Source organism: Cinclus cinclus (assembly GCF_963662255.1).
Source record: "Cinclus cinclus chromosome 1 unlocalized genomic scaffold, bCinCin1.1 SUPER_1_unloc_1, whole genome shotgun sequence".
Classification (NCBI taxonomy): Eukaryota; Metazoa; Chordata; class Aves; order Passeriformes; family Cinclidae; genus Cinclus; species Cinclus cinclus.
The window spans coordinates 64,873-84,816 of record NW_026912031.1 but is presented as its reverse complement, the minus strand read 5'-3'; the positions used below and the strand labels follow the sequence as shown (position 1 = coordinate 84,816).

At 56.1% G+C, this 19,944-nt stretch overlaps 1 protein-coding gene across 1 annotated transcript in view; it reads left to right on the top strand.

Moving 5' to 3' along the window:
- Window positions 1–340: 340 nt before the first annotated feature.
- Window positions 341–19,944, top strand: part of CPSF1 (cleavage and polyadenylation specific factor 1) — a gene marked incomplete at its 5' end in the record, with an annotated part of 50,241 nt that continues 30,637 nt past the window's right edge. Inside the window, 13 exons of the mRNA XM_062514100.1 lie at window positions 341–421; window positions 2,241–2,392; window positions 2,553–2,699; window positions 4,431–4,570; window positions 9,211–9,321; window positions 11,534–11,627; window positions 13,366–13,453; window positions 13,551–13,676; window positions 15,003–15,051; window positions 15,358–15,452; window positions 17,252–17,326; window positions 17,801–17,881; window positions 19,341–19,430. Of these exons, the coding sequence (XP_062370084.1) occupies window positions 341–421; window positions 2,241–2,392; window positions 2,553–2,699; window positions 4,431–4,570; window positions 9,211–9,321; window positions 11,534–11,627; window positions 13,366–13,453; window positions 13,551–13,676; window positions 15,003–15,051; window positions 15,358–15,452; window positions 17,252–17,326; window positions 17,801–17,881; window positions 19,341–19,430 (1,329 nt within the window). The remainder of the gene's footprint in view (window positions 422–2,240; window positions 2,393–2,552; window positions 2,700–4,430; window positions 4,571–9,210; window positions 9,322–11,533; window positions 11,628–13,365; window positions 13,454–13,550; window positions 13,677–15,002; window positions 15,052–15,357; window positions 15,453–17,251; window positions 17,327–17,800; window positions 17,882–19,340; window positions 19,431–19,944) is intronic.

The window sequence follows — 19,944 nt, the reverse complement described above, 5'->3', positions numbered from 1 at the left end:
GATGATTTTGAGTCATTATTGACAATTTTGGGATCCCATTGATGATTTTGCGTCGTTATCGGCAATTTTGGGTCATTATTGATTGTTTTGGGTAATTATTGATAATTTTGGGTCGTTATCGGCAATTTTGGGTAATTATTGATAATTTTGGGTCATTATTGATCGTTTTGGGTAATTATTGATAATTTTGGGTCGTTATTGACAATTTTGGATCATTATTGATAATTTTGGGTCATTATTGGTAACTTTGGGATCCCATTGATAACTTTGGGATCCCGTTGACGATTTTGGGTCGTTCCTGACATTTTGGGGTAATTTTCGACGATTTTGGGTCCCCCAGCTCTCGGTGGTTGAGTACGACCCCGGCACTCACGACCTCAAGACTCTGTCCCTGCACTACTTCGAGGAGCCCGAGCTGAGGGTGAGCCCCAAAACCCCAAAATCCCCAATTCCCACCCCAAAAACCCCAAAATCCCCAATTCCCACCCAAAAACCCCCAAATCCTCAATTCCCACCCCAAAAACCCCAAAATCCCCAATTCCCACCCAAAAACCCCAAAATCCTCAATTCCCACCCCAAAAACCCCAAAACCCCCAATTCCCACCCAAAAACCCCAAAATCCTCAATTCCACCCAAAAACCCCAAACCCCCCAATTCCCACCCAAAAACCCCAAAATCCTCAATTCCCACCCCAAAAACCCCAAACCCCCCAATTCCCACCCCAAAAACCCCAAAATCCTCAATTCCCACCCCAAAACCCCAAAATCCCAAAATCCACCCCAAAAACCCCAAAAACCCCAAATCCTCAATTCCCACCCCAAAAACCCCAAAACCCCCAAAATCCCACCCAAAAACCCCAAAATCCTCAATTCCCACCCCAAAAACCCCAAAACCCCCAAAATCCCACCCAAAAACCCCAAAACCCCCAATTCCCACCCAAAAACCCCAAAATCCTCAATTCCCACCCAAAAACCCCAAAATCCTCAATTCCCCACCCCAAAAACCCCAAACCCCCCAATTCCCACCCCAAAAACCCCAAAATCCTCAATTCCCACCCCAAAACCCCAAAATCCCAAAATCCACCCCAAAAACCCCAAAAACCCCAAAATCCTCAATTCCCACCCCAAAAACCCCAAAACCCCCAAAATCCCACCCAAAAACCCCAAAATCCTCAATTCCCACCCCAAAAACCCCAAAACCCCCAAAATCCCACCCAAAAACCCCAAAATCCTCAATTCCCACCCAAAAACCCCAAAATCCTCAATTCCCACCCCAAAAACCCCAAAACCCCCAATTCCCACCCAAAAACCCCAAAATCCTCAATTCCCACCCCAAAAACCCCAAAATCCCCAATTCCCACCCAAAAACCCCAAAACCCCCAATTCCCACCCAAAAACCCCAAAATCCTCAATTCCCACCCAAAAACCCCAAAATCCTCAATTCCCACCCCAAAAACCCCAAACCCCCCAATTCCCACCCCAAAAACCCCAAAATCCTCAATTCCCACCCCAAAACCCCAAAATCCCAAAATCCACCCCAAAAACCCCAAAAACCCCAAAATCCTCAATTCCCACCCCAAAAACCCCAAAACCCCCAAAATCCCACCCAAAAACCCCAAAATCCTCAATTCCCACCCCAAAAACCCCAAAACCCCCAAAATCCCACCCAAAAACCCCAAAATCCTCAATTCCCACCCAAAAACCCCAAAATCCTCAATTCCCACCCCAAAACCCCAAAACCCCCAATTCCCACCCAAAAACCCCAAAATCCCCAATTCCCACCCAAAAACCCCAAAATCCCCAATTCCCACCCAAAAACCCCAAAACCCCCAATTCCCACCCAAAAACCCCAAAATCCACCCCAAAACCCCAAAACCCCCAATTCCCACCCAAAAAACCCAAAACCCCCAATCCCCACCCCAAAACCCCATTTAAACCTTCCCAAACCCCCCCTATTTCCACCCCCAAACCCCATTTTCCCATTCCCAAACCCCCCAAATCCCCCGAAAAAATCCAATTTTTTTAATTCATTACTTAATTAATATTTATTAAATCAACTCCATTCCTCTTCCATCATTCCCGCTTCCATCTTTTACCCCCCGCCCATTTCTCCCTCCTTTACTTCCCCTTCCTTTCCTTCCTCCCCTCTTCTCCCTTTTCCCTTTATTTTATTTCCCCTTCTCCTTCTCTAATCCCTTTTTTTATTTCATTTTATATCATTTTATTCTTCTCTCCCCCCAGGACGGTTTCGTTCAGAACGTTCACGCCCCGCGTGTCCGCGTGGATCCCGACGGCCGCTGCGCCGTCATGCTCATCTACGGCACGCGCCTCGTCGTGCTGCCCTTCCGTCGCGACACCTTGGCCGACGAGCACGACGGCGTGCTGCCGGAAGGGTAACGACCGCCACGACCCGAAAAAAATAAATAAAATAAACCCTCCAAAAAAAAAAAAAAAAAAAAAAAAAAAATCCCAAAAATTCACAAGTTAAAAAAAAAACAAAAAAAATCAAATGGGGAGAATCTCCCCCGATCCGACGCCCCGAAATTCCGGCAGGCAAAAATCGAGTTTCCTGCCCAGCTACATCATCGACGTCCGGGAGCTCGACGAGAAACTGCTCAACATCATCGACATGCAGTTCCTGCATGGCTACTACGAGCCCACCCTGCTGATCCTCTACGAGCCCAACCAGACCTGGCCTGGGTCAGTCCGCGATTTTTGGGGGGGTCTGGAAAAAATTTGGGGTGATTTGAGTGGGATTTGGGGTAGTTTGGGGGGATTTAATGGGATTTTAAGGAGAATTTTGGGGATTTTTGGGGGTCCCAGTTCTCACCTGGCCACCACGAGCCCACCCTGCTGATCCTCTACGAGCCCAACCAGACCTGGCCTGGGTCAGTCTGGGATTTTTGGGGTGTCTGGAAAAAATTTGGGGGGATTTAGAGAAAATTTGGGGTGATTTGGGTGGGATTTGAGTGGGTTTTCGGGGGATTTAATGGGATTTTAAGGAGAATTTTGGGGATTTTTGGGGGTCCCAGATCATGCAGTTCCTGCATGGCCACCACGAGCCCACCCTGCTGATCCTCCTCGAGCCAATCCAGAGCTGGCCTGGGTCAGTCTGGGGGTTCTGGAAAAAATTTGGGGTGATTTAGAGAAAATTTGGGGTGATTTGGGTGGGATTTGAGTGGGTTTTGGGGGGATTTAATGGGATTTTAAGGAGAATTTTGGGGATTTTTGGGGGTCCCAGTTCTCACCTGGTCACCACCAGCCCACCCTGCTGATCCTCTACGAGCCCAACCAGACCTGGCCTGGGTCAGTCTGGGATTTTTGGGGGGTCTGGAAAAAATTTGGGGTGATTTGGGTGGGATTTCAGTGGGACACCTGTGGGGGTCCGGGTGTGTCTGTCACCCCCCAGGTGACACAGAGGTGACACCTGTGTCCCCTCAGGCGGGTGGCAGTGCGACAGGACACCTGTGGGGGTCAGGGTGTGTCTGTCACCCCCCAGGTGACACAGAGGTGACACCTGTGTCCCCTCAGGCTGGTGGCAGTGCGACAGGACACCTGTGGGGGTCAGGGTGTGTCTGTCACCCCCCAGGTGACACAGAGGTGACACCTGTGTCCCCTCAGGCGGGTGGCAGTGCGACAGGACACCTGTGGGGGTCAGGGTGTGTCTGTCACCCCCCAGGTGACACAGAGGTGACACCTGTGTCCCCTCAGGCGGGTGGCAGTGCGACAGGACACCTGTGGGGGTCAGGGTGTGTCTGTCACCCCCCAGGTGACACAGAGGTGACACCTGTGTCCCCTCAGGCGGGTGGCAGTGCGACAGGACACCTGTGGGGGTCAGGGTGTGTCTGTCACCCCCCAGGTGACACAGAGGTGACACCTGTGTCCCCTCAGGCGGGTGGCAGTGCGACAGGACACCTGTGGGGGTCCGGGTGTGTCTGTCACCCCCCAGGTGACACAGAGGTGACACCTGTGTCCCCTCAGGCGGGTGGCAGTGCGACAGGACACCTGTGGGGGTCAGGGTGTGTCTGTCACCCCCCAGGTGACACAGAGGTGACACCTGTGTCCCCTCAGGCGGGTGGCAGTGCGACAGGACACCTGTGGGGGTCAGGGTGTGTCTGTCACCCCTCAGGTGACACAGAGGTGACACCTGTGTCCCCTCAGGCGGGTGGCAGTGCGACAGGACACCTGTGGGGGTCAGGGTGTGTCTGTCACCCCCCAGGTGACACAGAGGTGACACCTGTGTCCCCTCAGGCGGGTGGCAGTGCGACAGGACACCTGTGGGGGTCAGGGTGTGTCTGTCACCCCCCAGGTGACACAGAGGTGACACCTGTGTCCCCTCAGGCGGGTGGCAGTGCGACAGGACACCTGTGGGGGTCAGGGTGTGTCTGTCACCCCCCAGGTGACACAGAGGTGACACCTGTGTCCCCTCAGGCGGGTGGCAGTGCGACAGGACACCTGCAGCATCGTGGCCATCTCCCTGAACATCCTGCAGCGCGTGCACCCCGTGATCTGGTCCCTGAGCTCGCTGCCCTTCGACTGCACCCAGGCACTGCCTGTGCCCAAACCCATCGGTGAGTGACGGTGACACCGGGACACACGGACACACGGACACACGGACACACGGACACAGGGACACACGGACACAGGGACACAGGGACACACGGACACACGGACACACGGACACAGGGACACACGGACACAGGGACACACGGACACACGGACACACGGACACACCGACACACGGACACACGGACACACGGACACACGGACACACGGACACACGGACACAGGGACACACGGACACACGGACACACGGACACACGGACACACGGACACACGGACACAGGGACACACGGACACAGGGACACAGGGATACACGGACACACGGACACACGGACACAGGGACACAGGGACACAGGGATACACGGACGCACGGACACACCGACACACGGACACACGGACACACGGACACACGGACACACGGACACACGGACACAGGGACACAGGGACACACGGACACACGGACACAGGGACACACGGACACACGGACACAGGGACACAGGGACACAGGGACACACGGACACAGGGACACACGGACACAGGGACACAGGGACACACGGACACAGGGACACACGGACACACGGACACAGGGACACAGGGACACAGGGACACAGGGACACAGGGACACACGGACACACGGACACAGGGACACAGAGACACACGGACACACGGACACACGGACACACGGACACACGGACACAGGGACACAGGGACACACGGACACACGGACACAGGGACACACGGACACAGGGACACACGGACACAGGGACACAGGGACACAGGGACACACGGACACACGGACACACGGACACACGGACACACCGACACACGGACACAGGGACACAGGGACACAGGGACACACGGACACACGGACACAGGGACACACGGACACAGGGACACACGGACACACGGACACAGGGACACAGGGACACAGGGACACACGGACACAGGGACACAGGGACACACGGACACAGGGACACACGGACACACGGACACAGGGACACAGGGACACACGGACACAGGGACACACGGACACACGGACACAGGGACACAGGGACACAGGGACACAGGGACACACGGACACACGGACACAGGGACACAGAGACACACGGACACACGGACACACGGACACACGGACACAGGGACACAGGGACACACGGACACACGGACACAGGGACACACGGACACAGGGACACACGGACACACGGACACACGGACACAGGGACACAGGGACACACGGACACACCGACACACCGACACACAGACACACGGACACAGGGATACACGGACACACGGACACACCGACACACGGACACACCGACACACGGACACAGGGATACACGGACACACGGACACACCAACACACGGACACACCGACACACCGACACACCGACACAGGGACACAGGGACACAGGGACACAGGGACATTGACAGGGACACAGTGACACTGACAGTGACAGTGACACAGTGACAGTGACAGTGACACAGTGACACAGTGACAGTGACACAGTGACACAGGGACAGTGACACAGTGACAGTGACAGTGACAGTGACACAGTGACAGTGACACAGTGACACAGTGACAGTGAAACAGTGACAGTGACACAGTGACACAGTGACAGTGACTGTGACACAGTGACAGTGACACCGTGACAGTGACACAGTGACACAGTGACAGTGACACAGTGACACCGTGACAGTGACACAGTGACACAGTGACAGTGACACAGTGACAGTGACAGTGACAGTGACACAGTGACAGTGACACACTGACAGTGACACAGTGACAGTGACACAGTGACAGTGACACAGTGACACAGTGACAGTGACTGTGACACAGTGACAGTGACACAGTGACAGTGACACAGTGACAGTGACAGTGACACAGTGACACAGTGACAGTGACACACTGACAGTGACACAGTGACAGTGACAGTGACAGTGACACAGTGACAGTGACACAGGGACACACTGACAGTGACACAGTGACAGTGACACAGTGACACATTGACACAGGGACAGTGACACAGTGACAGTGACAGTGACAGTGACAGTGACACAGTGACACAGTGACAGTGACAGTGACAGTGACACAGTGACAGTGACAGTGACACAGTGACAGTGACACAGTGACAGTGACACAGTGACAGTGACAGTGACAGTGACACAGTGACAGTGACAGTGACACAGTGACAGTGACACAGTGACACAGTGACAGTGACACAGTGACAGTGACACAGTGACAGTGACACAGTGACAGTGACAGTGACAGTGACACAGTGACAGTGACAGTGACACAGTGACAGTGACACAGTGACAGTGACAGTGACACAGTGACACAGTGACAGTGACACAGTGACAGTGACACAGTGACAGTGACATACTGACAGTGACACAGTGACAGTGACAGTGACACAGTGACAGTGACAGTGACACAGGGACACACTGACAGTGACACAGTGACAGTGACAGTGACACAGTGACAGTGACACAGTGACAGTGACACAGTGACAGTGACAGTGACAGTGACACAGTGACACAGTGACAGTGACACAGTGACACAGTGACAGTGACAGTGACAGTGACACAGTGACAGTGACAGTGACAGTGACAGTGACACAGTGACAGTGACACAGTGACAGTGACAGTGACAGTGACACAGTGACACAGTGACAGTGACACAGTGACAGTGACACAGTGACACTGACACAGTGACAGTGACACAGTGACAGTGACAGTGACACAGTGACACTGACACAGTGACAGTGACACAGTGACACAGTGACAGTGACACAGTGACAGTGACAGTGACACAGTGACACAGTGACAGTGACTGTGACACAGTGACAGTGACACAGTGACAGTGACACAGTGACAGTGACACAGTGACACAGACACAGTGACAGTGACTGTGACACAGTGACAGTGACACAGTGACAGTGACACAGTGACAGTGACACAGTGACACAGTGACAGTGACACAGTGACAGTGACACAGTGACAGTGACAGTGACAGTGACACAGGGACACAGTGACAGTGACACAGTGACAGTGACACAGTGACACAGTGACACAGTGACAGTGACTGTGACACAGTGACAGTGACACAGTGACAGTGACACAGTGACAGTGACACAGTGACACAGTGACAGTGACACAGTGACAGTGACACAGTGACAGTGACAGTGACAGTGACACAGTGACAGTGACACAGGGACAGTGACACAGTGACAGTGACAGTGACACAGTGACAGTGACACAGTGACACAGTGACAGTGACACAGTGACAGTGACACAGTGACAGTGACAGTGACAGTGACACAGTGACAGTGACACAGTGACGGTGACAGTGACACAGTGACACAGTGACAGTGACAGTGACACAGTGACAGTGACACAGTGACACAGTGACAGTGACACAGTGACAGTGACAGTGACAGTGACACAGTGACAGTGACACAGTGACACAGTGACAGTGACACAGTGACAGTGACAGTGACAGTGACACAGTGACAGTGACAGTGACACAGTGACACAGTGACACAGTGACAGTGACAGTGACAGTGACACAGGGACACACTGACAGTGACACAGGGACAGTGACACAGTGACAGTGACACAGTGACACAGTGACACAGTGACACAGTGACAGTGACACAGTGACAGTGACACAGTGACAGTGACACAGTGACACAGTGACAGTGACAGTGACACAGTGACAGTGACACAGTGACACAGTGACAGTGACACAGTGACAGTGACACAGTGACAGTGACACAGTGACACAGTGACAGTGACAGTGACACAGTGACAGTGACACAGTGACACAGGGACAGTCACACAGTGACAGTGACACAGTGACAGTGACAGTGACAGTGACACAGTGACAGTGACACAGGGACACACTGACAGTGACACAGTGACAGTGACACAGTGACACAGTGACACAGTGACAGTGACAGTGACACAGTGACAGTGACACAGTGACACAGGGACACACTGACAGTGACACAGTGACACAGTGACAGTGACTGTGACACAGTGACAGTGACAGTGACTGTGACAGTGACACAGTGACAGTGACAGTGACACAGTGACAGTGACACAGGGACACACTGACAGTGACACAGTGACACAGTGACAGTGACTGTGACACAGTGACAGTGACACAGTGACAGTGACACAGTGACAGTGACACAGTGACAGTGACTGTGACACAGTGACAGTGACACAGTGACAGTGACACAGTGACACAGTGACAGTGACAGTGACAGTGACACAGTGACAGTGACAGTGACACAGTGACAGTGACACAGTGACAGTGACACAGTGACAGTGACAGTGACACAGTGACACAGTGACAGTGACACAGTGACAGTGACACAGTGACAGTGACACAGTGACAGTGACAGTGACACAGTGACACAGTGACAGTGACACACTGACAGTGACACAGTGACAGTGACAGTGACAGTGACACAGGGACACACTGACAGTGACACAGTGACAGTGACACAGTGACACAGTGACACAGTGACAGTGACAGTGACAGTGACACAGTGACACAGTGACAGTGACAGTGACACAGTGACACAGTGACAGTGACACAGTGACAGTGACACAGTGACAGTGTCCCTGTCCCCTGTCCCAGGTGGCGTGGTGATCTTCGCCGTGAACTCGCTGCTCTACCTGAACCAGAGCGTTCCCCCGTACGGCGTCGCCCTCAACAGCCTCACCTGCGGCACCACCGTGTTCCCGCTGCGTAAGGGGCGCCCTTCGGCCTCAGCCTCGGCGTCCTCGTCATCATCGTCAGCCTCCTCATCATCCTCATCCTCTTCATCCTCCTTATCCTCATCATCCTCCTCAGCCTCATCATCCTCATCATCCTCGTCATCCTCCTCAGCCTCATCATCCTCCTCATCGTCTTCATCCTCATCATCCTCCAGCCTCATCATCCTCATTATCCTCGTCATCCTCCTCAGCCTCATCATCCTCATCATCCTCGTCATCCTCCTCAGCCTCATCATCCTCTTCATCTTCATCATCCTCCTCAGCCTCATCATCCTCATCATCCTCCAGCCTCATCATCCTCGTCATCCTCCTCATCCTCATCATCCTCCTCAGCCTGATCATCCTCATCATCGTCATCCTCTTCATCCTCATCATCCTCATCCTCTTCATCCTCCTTATCCTCATCATCCTCTTCATCCTCATCATCCTCATCCTCTTCATCCTCCTTATCCTCATCATCCTCCTCAGCCTCATCATCCTCTTTATCCTCATCATCCTCCTCATCCTCTTCCTTCTCCTCACCCTCATCATCCTCATCCTCATCCTCCTCAGCCTCTTCATCCTCGTCATCCTCATCTTCCTCTTCAGCCTCCTCAGCCTGACCATCGTCTTCAGCCTCCTCATCCTCATCATTCTCTTCAGCCTCTTCAGCCTCACTATCTCCATCAGCCTCCTCATCCTCCTCATCCTCATCATCCTCATTGTCCTCACCATCCTCTTCATCCTCATCATCCCTATCCTCAGCCTTCATCCTCAGCCTCATCATCCCTATCGGCCTCCTCCTCCTCATCCTCCTCTTCATCCTCACCGTCAGCCTCCTCAGACTCATCCCCATCTTCATCGTCACCTTCATCATCCTGACCCTCATCATCCTCCTCCTCATCCTCATCCTCGTCTTCTTTCTCATCTGTCGTCCCCTTCTTGTCGTCCCCCTCATCATCATCCTCAGACTCATCTTCGTCGTCATTATCATCATCTTCAGCCCCATCATCATCATCATCATCATCATCATCATCCTCCTCACCTTCAGCCTCATCATCATTCTCATCTTCGGCCTCCTCATCATCAGTATCTTCAGCCTCTTCATCATCCTCATCCTCCTCATCCTCATGCTCGTCCTTCTCCTCCTCTCCATTCTCATCTTCATCCTCCTCTTTCTCTTCATCCCCCTCCCTCATCTCCCTCCTCTTCCTCCTCTTCCTCCTCTTCCTCCTCTTCCTCCTCTTCCTCCTCTTCCTCTTTTTCTCTCCCCATCCTTTCTTATCCTCGCCTTCCTCTTCCTCCTCTTCCTCCGCCCATCCCTGTGTCCCCCTGTCCCCATCCCTGTCCCTGTCCCTGTCCCCATCCCTGTCCCTGTCCCCCTGTCCCTGTCCCCATGTCCCTGTCCCCTGTCCCCCTGTCCCTGTCCCTGTCCCTGTCCCTGTCCCCGTCCCTGTCCCCATCCCCCCGTCCCTGTCCCCGTCCCTGTCCCTGTCCCTGTCCCCTGTCCCCTGTCCCTGTCCCCATGTCCCCGTCCCTGTCCCTGTCCCTGTCCCCGTCCCTGTCCCCATCCCCCCGTCCCTGTCCCCGTCCCTGTCCCTGTCCCTGTCCCCATGTCCCCATGTCCCTGTCCCTGTCCCTGTCCCCGTCCCTGTCCCTGTCCCTGTCCCTGTCCCTGTCCCCGTCCCTGTCCCTGTCCCTGTCCCTGTCCCTGTCCCCATCCCCCCGTCCCTGTCCCTGTCCCCTGTCCCTGTCCCTGTCCCCTGTCCCTGTCCCCTGTCCCTGTCCCCATGTCCCCGTCCCTGTCCCCGTCCCTGTCCCCGTCCCTGTCCCTGTCCCCTGTCCCTGTCCCCTGTCCCTGTCCCCATGTCCCCGTCCCTGTCCCCTGTCCCTGTCCCTGTCCCTGTCCCCTGTCCCTGTCCCTGTCCCCTGTCCCTGTCCCCTGTCCCTGTCCCCATCCCCCCGTCCCTGTCCCCGTCCCTGTCCCCTGTCCCTGTCCCTGTCCCCTGTCCCTGTCCCCATGTCCCTGTCCCCATGTCCCCGTCCCCGTCCCTGTCCCTGTCCCTGTCCCTGTCCCTGTCCCCATCCCTGTCCCCATGTCCCCGTCCCTGTCCCTGTCCCTGTCCCTGTCCCTGTCCCTGTCCCCGTCCCTGTCCCTGTCCCCGTCCCTGTCCCCGTCCCTCACTGTCCCCGATTGTCCCCAGGGATCCAGGAGGGTGTGAGGATGACTCTGGACTGTGCCCAGGCCACCTTCATCTCCTATGACAAGATGGTGATCTCGCTCAAGGGGGGGGAGATGTGAGTCTGGGGGGATCCCGCCGGGGTCCCGACAAATTTTGGGGTGTCCCAGTGGGATTTTGGGGGGTCCCAGTGGGATTTTGGGGGGTCCCAGAGGGATTTTGGGGTGTCCCAGTGGGATTTTGGGGTGTCCCAGAGGGATTTTGGGGTGTCCCAGTGGGATTTTGGGGGATCCCAGAGGGATTTTGGGTTCTCCCGGTGGGATTTTGGGGTGTCCCAGTGGGATTTTGGGCTGTCCCAGTGGGATTTTGGGCTGTCCCAGTTTAATTTTGGGGTGTCCCAGTGGAATTCTGGGGTGTCCCAGTACAATTCTGGGCTGTCCCAGTACAATTTAGGGGTGTCCCAGTATAATTTTGGGCTGTCCCAGTTTAATTTTGGGCTGTCCCAGTATAATTTTGAGGTGTCCCAATAAAATTCTGGTCTGTCCCAGTACAATTCTGGGCTGTCCCAGTACAATTCGGGTCTGTCCCAGTATAATTCTGGTCTGTCCCAGTTGGATTCCGGGTCCGTGTCCCCCTCCCCCAGTTAACCCTTTCCTGTCCCAGTACAATTCAGGTCTGTCCCAGTACAATTCGGGTCTGTCCCAGTATAATTCAGGTCTGTCCCAGTACAATTCGGGTCTGTCCCAGTACAATTCGGGTCTGTCCCAGTATAATTCAGGTCTGTCCCAGTACAATTCTGGGCTGTCCCAGTACAATTTGGGTCTGTCCCAGTACAATTCGGGTCTGTCCCAGTACAATTCGGGTCTGTCCCAGTATAATTCTGCTCTGTCCCAGTACAATTCGGGTCTGTCCCAGTACAATTCCGGTCTGTCCCAGTACAATTCAGGTCTGTCCCAGTACAATTCAGGTCTGTCCCAGTATAATTCAGGTCTGTCCCAGTACAACTCGGGTCTGTCCCAGTACAATTCGGGTCTGTCCCAGTATAATTCAGGTCTGTCCCAGTATAATTCAGGTCTGTCCCAGTACAATTCGGGTCTGTCCCAGTACAATTCAGGTCTGTCCCAGTACAATTCAGGTCTGTCCCAGTACAACTCGGGTCTGTCCCAGTACAATTCGGGTCTGTCCCAGTATAATTCAGGTCTGTCCCAGTACAACTCGGGTCTGTCCCAGTACAATTCTGGTCTGTTCCAGTATAATTCAGGTCTGTCCCAGTACAATTCGGGTCTGTCCCAGTATAATTCAGGTCTGTCCCAGTACAACTCGGGTCTGTCCCAGTACAATTCTGCTCTGTTCCAGTATAATTCCGGGTCCGTGTCCCCGTCCCCCAGTTAACCCTTTCCTGTCCCAGTACAATTCTGGTCTGTCCCAGTACAACTCGGGTCTGTCCCAGTACAATTCTGGTCTGTCCCAGTATAATTCAGGTCTGTCCCAGTACAATTCGGGTCTGTCCCAGTACAATTCGGGTCTGTCCCAGTATAATTCAGGTCTGTCCCAGTACAACTCGGGTCTGTCCCAGTACAGTTCAGGTCTGTCCCAGTATAATTCTGCTCTGTCCCAGTACAACTCGGGTCTGTCCCAGTACAATTCGGGTCTGTCCCAGTACAATTCGGGTCTGTCCCAGTACAATTCGGGTCTGTCCCAGTATAATTCTGCTCTGTCCCAGTACAATTCAGGTCTGTCCCAGTACAACTCGGCTCTGTCCCAGTACAATTCCGGTCTGTCCCAGTACAATTCTGCTCTGTCCCAGTACAATTCCGGGTCCGTGTCCCTCCCCCGTTAACCCTTTCCTGTCCCAGCTATGTCCTCACCCTGATCACGGACGGGATGCGCTCCGTCCGTTCCTTCCACTTCGACAAAGCGGCCGCCTCCGTCCTCACCACCTGTGTAAGCACCTGGCTCTCACCTGGCTCTCACCTGGCTCGCACCTGGGGACGTTTTGGGGACGTTTTGGGGACACCTGTGTCTCTCCTGCTGTCCCCAGATGGTCCCTCTGGAGCCCGGGTATCTTTTTTTGGGATCTCGTTTGGGGAATTCTCTCCTGCTCCGCTACACGGAGAAACTTCAGGAAGCTCCGGCTGGGGGCGGCAAGGAGGGAGCCGAGAGACAGGTGAGAGCGGGAAGCACACCTGGGGGACCCTAAAAACACCTGGGGGACCCCAAAATCCACCTGGGGGACCCTAAAAACACCTGGGGGACCCCAAAATCCACCTGGGGGACCCTAAAAACACCTGGGGGACCCCAAAATCCACCTGGGGGACCCCAGAAATACCTGGGGGACCCTAAAAACACCTGGGGGACCCCAAAATCCACCTGGGGGACCCTAAAAACACCTGGGGGACCCCAAAATCCACCTGGGGGACCCTAAAAACACCTGGGGGACCCCAAAATCCACCTGGGGGACCTCAGAAATACCTGGGGGACCCTAAAAACACCTGGGGGACCCCAAAATCCACCTGGAGGACCCTAAAAACACCTGGGGGACCCCAAAATCCACCTGGGCAACGCAAAAATCGCCCCCCGGAACCCAAAAAAAACACCTGGGGATCCCCAAAATCCACCTGGGGGACCCCAGAAACACCTGGGGGACCCTGAAAACACCTGGGGGACCCCAAAATCCACCTGGGGGACCCTAAAAACACTTGGGGGACCCCAAAATCCACCTGGGCAACGCAAAAATCGCCCCCCGGAACCCAAAAAAACACCTGGGGATCCCCAAAATCCACCTGGGGGACCCCAGAAACACCTGGGGGACCCTGAAAACACCTGGGGGACCCCAGAAACACCTGGGGGACCCTGAAAACACCTGGGGGATCCCAGAAACACCTGGGGGACCTCAGAAAAACCTGGGGGACCCCAAAATCCACCTGGGGGACCCTAAAAACACCTGGGGGACCCCAAAATCCACCTGGGGGACCTCAGAAACACCTGGGGGACCCTAAAAACACCTGGGGGACCCCAAAATCCACCTGGGCAACGCAAAAATCGCCCCCCGGAACCCAAAAAAACACCTGGGGATCCCCAAAATCCACCTGGGGGACCCTAAAAACACCTGGGGGACCCCAGAAACACCTGGGGATCCCCAAAATCCACCTGGGGGACCCCAGAAACACCTGGGGGACCCTGAAAACACCTGGGGGATCCCAGAAACACCTGGGGGACCCTGAAAACACCTGGGGGATCCCAGAAACACCTGGGGGATCCCAGAAACATCTGGGGGACCCTAAAAACACCTGGGGGACCCCAAAATCCACCTGGGGGACCCCAAAACCCTCCCCAGGACCCCAAAAAAACACCTGGGGGACCCCACAATCCACCTGGGGGACCCCAAAACCCTCCCCAGGACCCCAAAAACCACCTGGGGACCCCAAAAACCACCTGGGGACCCCAAAACTCACCTGGGGATCCCCAAACCTGTCCCTGTTCCCTGCAGGAGGAGCCCCCGGTGAAGAAGAAACGCTCGGAGCCCTCGGGGCCTTGGGCAGGTGGGGGCACCTGGGGACACACCTGGGCACACCTGGGGACATTTGGGGACACTTGGGGACGTTTGGGGGTCAAATGGGGACATCAGGGACACACCTGGAGACACCTGGGGGACATCTGGGGACACCTGAGGGATACCTGGGAATACCTGGGGACACCTGGGGGACACCTGGGAGCATCAGGGACACACCTGGGGACACCTGGGGATATTGGGGGACACTTGAGGGACAGCTGTGGATACCTGGGGACCCCCTGCGTGCCAGGGGGGTGGCACAGGTGACCCAGGTGACACCTGTCCGTGTGGCCAGGTGGGAAGCCGCAGGCTCAGGACGAGGTGGACGAGATCGAGGTGTACGGCAGCGAGGCGGCCTCGGGGACACAGCTGGCAACGTATTCCTTCGAGGTAATGTCACCTGGGGGCACCTGGGGGGCACCTGGGTCACACCTGGGTCACACCTTCGGGTCACCTGGGGGCACCTGGGGGGCACCTGGGCCACACCTGTGTCACCTGGGTCACACCTTCGGGTCACCTGGGGGCACCTGGGGGGCACCTGGGCCACACCTGTGTCACCTGGGTCACACCTTTGGGTCACCTGGGGGCACCTGGGGGGCACCTGGGCCACACCTGTGTCACCTGGGTCACACCTTCGGGTCACCTGGGGGCACCTGGGGGGCACCTGGGTCACACCTGTGTCACCTGGGTCACACCTTTGGGTCACCTGGGGGGCACCTGGGCCACACCTGTGTCACCTGGGTCACACCTTCGGGTCACCTGGGGGCACCTGGGCCACACCTGTGTCACCTGGGTCACACCTTCGGGTCACCTGGGGGCACCTGGGCCACACCTGTGTCACCTGGGTCACACCTTCGGGTCACCTGGGGGCACCTGGGCCACACCTGTGTCACCTGGGTCACACCTTCGGGTCACCTGGGGGCACCTGGGGGGCACCTGGGCCACACCTGTGTCACCTGGGTCACACCTTTGGGTCACCTGGGGGACACCTGGGCCACACCTGTGTCACCTGGGTCACACCTTCTGGTCACCTGGGTCACACCTGGGGGGCACCTGGGTCACACCTGTGTCACCTGGGTCACACCTTTGGGTCACCTGGGGGCACCTGGGGGGCACCTGGGCCACACCTGTGTCACCTGGGTCACACCTTTGGGTCACCTGGGGGCACCTGGGGGGCACCTGGGTCACACCTGGGTCACACCTTCGGGTCACCTGAGTCACACCTGGGTCACACCTGGGTCACACCTTCTGGTCACCTGGGTCACACCTGGGGGGCACCTGGGTCACACCTGGGTCACACCTGTGTCACCTGGGTCACACCTGGGGGGCACCTGGGTCACACCTTCGGGTCACCTGGGTCACACCTGGGTCACACCTGGGTCACACCTGGGGGGCACCTGGGTCACACCTGTGTCACCTGGGTCACACCTTCGGGTCACCTGGGTCACACCTGGGTCACACCTGGGTCACACCTGGGTCACACCTTCGGGTCACCTGGGTCACACCTGGGGGGCACCTGGGTCACACCTTTGGGTCACACCTGGGTCACACCTGAGTCACACCTTCTGGTCACCTGGGTCACACCTGGGGGGCACCTGGGTCACACCTTCGGGTCACCTGGGTCACACCTGGGGGGCACCTGGGTCACACCTGGGTCACACCTGGGTCACACCTGGGGGGCACCTGGGTCACACCTGGGTCACACCTGGGGGGCACCAGGGTCACACCTTCGGGTCACCTGGGTCACACCTGTGGCACCTGGGGGGCACCTGGGGGGCACCAGGGTCACACCTGTGTCACACCTGGGTCACATCTGTGTCACACCTGGGTCACACCTGGGTCATACCTGTGTCACCCGGGTGTCACCTGGGTCACACCTTCGGGTCACCTAGGTAACACCTGGGTCACCTGGGTCACACCTGAGTGTCACCTGTGTCACCTGGGCCATGTCTGTGCCACCTGGGTGTCACCTGTGTTACCTGTATCACCTGTGTCAGACCTTTGTGTCACCTGGGTCACCCGGGTCACGCCTGGGGGTCACCTGTGCCAACTGTGTCACCTGTGTCACACCTGTGTCACACCTTTGTGTTACCTGTATCACACCTGAGTCACCTGTGTGTCATCTTTGTCACCTGGGTGCCACCTGTGTCACCTGTGTGTCACACCTGTGTCCCCGTACCTGTCCCCAGGTGTGTGACAGCATCCTCAACATCGGGCCCTGCGCCAACGCGGCCATGGGGGAGCCGGCGTTCCTGTCCGAGGAGGTGAGGGACCCGAAATCCCCCAAATCCGCCCCCAAATCCACCCCAAAAACTCATCCCAAAAATTCCCCAAATCCACCCCAAAATAAACCCCAAAAACTCATCCCAAAAAAACCCCAAAATCCGCTCAAAAAGCCCTAAAAACCAACCCAGAAATGCAGCCAGATCCCCAAAATAAACCCCAAAACTCACCCCAAAATCAACCCCAAATCCGAAATCAACCCCAAAACCCAAACCCCAAATCCCAGACCCCAAATTCAAAACCCCAAATCCCAAATCCGAAACCCCAAACCCCAAAACCCCAAATCCCAAACCCCAAATCCCAGACCCCAAATCCCAAACCCCAAAACCCCAAATCCCAAACCCCAAACCCCAAAACCCCAAATCCCAAACCCCAAATCCCAAACCCCAAACCTCAAATCCCAAACCCCAAAACCCCAAATCCCAAACCCCAAACCCCAAATTTTGTCTCCCCAGTTCCAGAACAGCCCCGAGCCCGACCTGGAGATCGTCCTGTGCTCGGGGTACGGCAAGAACGGGGCTCTCACCGTGCTGCAGGTACCCCAAAAACACCCAAAAACCCCAAAAACACCCAAAAATCCCAAAAACATCCCAAAAACCCCCAAAAACCCCCAAAAACCCCAAAAACACCCCAAAAACCCCCAAAAACCCCCAAAAACCCCAAAAACACCCCAAAAACCCCAAAAACACCCAAAAATCCCAAAAACACCCCAAAAACCCCAAAAACACCCAAAAATCCCAAAAACATCCCAAAAACACCCCAAAAACCCCCAAAAACCCCAAAAACCCCAAAAACCCCAAAACCAAAAAACCCCAAAAACCCCAAACCCCCAAACCCCAAACCCCAAACCCCAAACCCAAAACCCCAAACCCCAAACCCCAGACCCCAAAACCCAAAACCCCAAACCCCAAACCCCAAACCCCAGACCCCAAAAACCCCAGACCCCAAACCCCAAACCCCAAAACCTCAAACCCCAAACCCAAAACCCCAACCCCCGACCCCGCACCTCCCGTTCCCCCGTGGGAGATTCCCGGGGGTCGATCCCGGTGCCAGAGCAGAGCTGGGGACGAACCAGGGTGACCCCAAAAGTTTGGGGGGTCACCTGTAACCCCCAGGGACACCCCAAAACCTGGGGGGACCCCAAATCTGTGGGATTGCTCCCCAGAACTGTGGGGTACCCGAAAATCTCACTGTGCCAATCCCTGTCCGTCTGTCCCCCTGTCCCTCTGTCCCCTCTGTCCCTCTGTCCCCCTGTCCCTCTGTCCCCTCTGTCCCTCTGTCCCCTCTGTCCCTCTGTCCCTCTGTCCCTCTGTCCCCTCTGTCCCTCTGTCCCCTCTGTCCCTCTGTCCCTCTGTCCCCCTGTCCCTCTGTCCCCTCTGTCCCTCTGTCCCTCTGTCCCTCTGTCCCTCTGTCCCCTCTGTCCCTCTGTCCCCTCTGTCCCCCTGTCCCTCTGTCCCTCTGTCCCTCTGTCCCCCTGTCCCTCTGTCCCCTCTGTCCCCCTGTCCGTCTGTCCCCCTGTCCCTCTGTCCCTCTGTCCCTCTGTCCCTCTGTCCCTCTGTCCCCTCTGTCCCTCTGTCCCCTCTGTCCCCCTGTCCGTCTGTCCCTCTGTCCCCCTGTCCCTCTGTCCCCTCTGTCCCTCTGTCCCCCTGTCCCTCTGTCCCTCTGTCCCCTCTGTCCCCCTGTCCCTCTGTCCCCTCTGTCCCTCTGTCCCCCTGTCCCCCTGTCCCTCTGTCCCTCTGTCCCCTCTGTCCCTCTGTCCCCTCTGTCCCTCTGTCCCTCTGTCCCCTCTGTCCCCTCTGTCCCCTCTGTCCCTCTGTCCCTCTGTCCCTCTGTCCCCTCTGTCCCCTCTGTCCCTCTGTCCCCCTGTCCCTCTGTCCCTCTGTCCCTCTGTCCCCCTGTCCCTCTGTCCCCTCTGTCCCCCTGTCCGTCTGTCCCCCTGTCCCTCTGTCCCTCTGTCCCCCCTGTCCCCCTGTCCCTCTGTCCGTCTGTCCCCAGCGCAGTATCCGGCCCCAGGTTGTCACCACCTTTGAGCTCCCCGGCTGTTACGACATGTGGACGGTGACAGCGCCACCCCCGCGGGAACAGGTGAGGCCCTGGGTCACCTGTGTGTCACCTGTGTCACCTTCATTGTGTCACCTGTGTGTCACCTGTGTCACCTGTGTGTCACCTGTGTTACCTGTGTCACCTGTGTCACCTTCATTGTGTCACCTGTGCATCACCTGTGTGACTTGTGTCACCTTCATTGTGTCACCTGTGTGTCACCTTCATCGTGTCACCTTCATCATATCACCTGTGTCACCTTCATTTTGTCACCTGTGTCACCTCTGTCACCTGTATCACACCTGTCACCTGTGTGTCACCTGTGTCTGCTGTGTGTCACCTTCATTGTGTCCCCTGTGTCACCTCTGTCACCTGTATCACACCTGTGTGTCCCCTGTGTCACCTCTTGTCACCTGTATCACACCTGTGTGTCACCTGTATCACACCTGTATCACACCTGTGCATCCCCTGTATCACACCTGTATCACACCTGTGCATTACCTGTGTGTTCCCTGTATCACACCTGTGTGTCACCTGTATCACACCTGTGTGTCCCCTG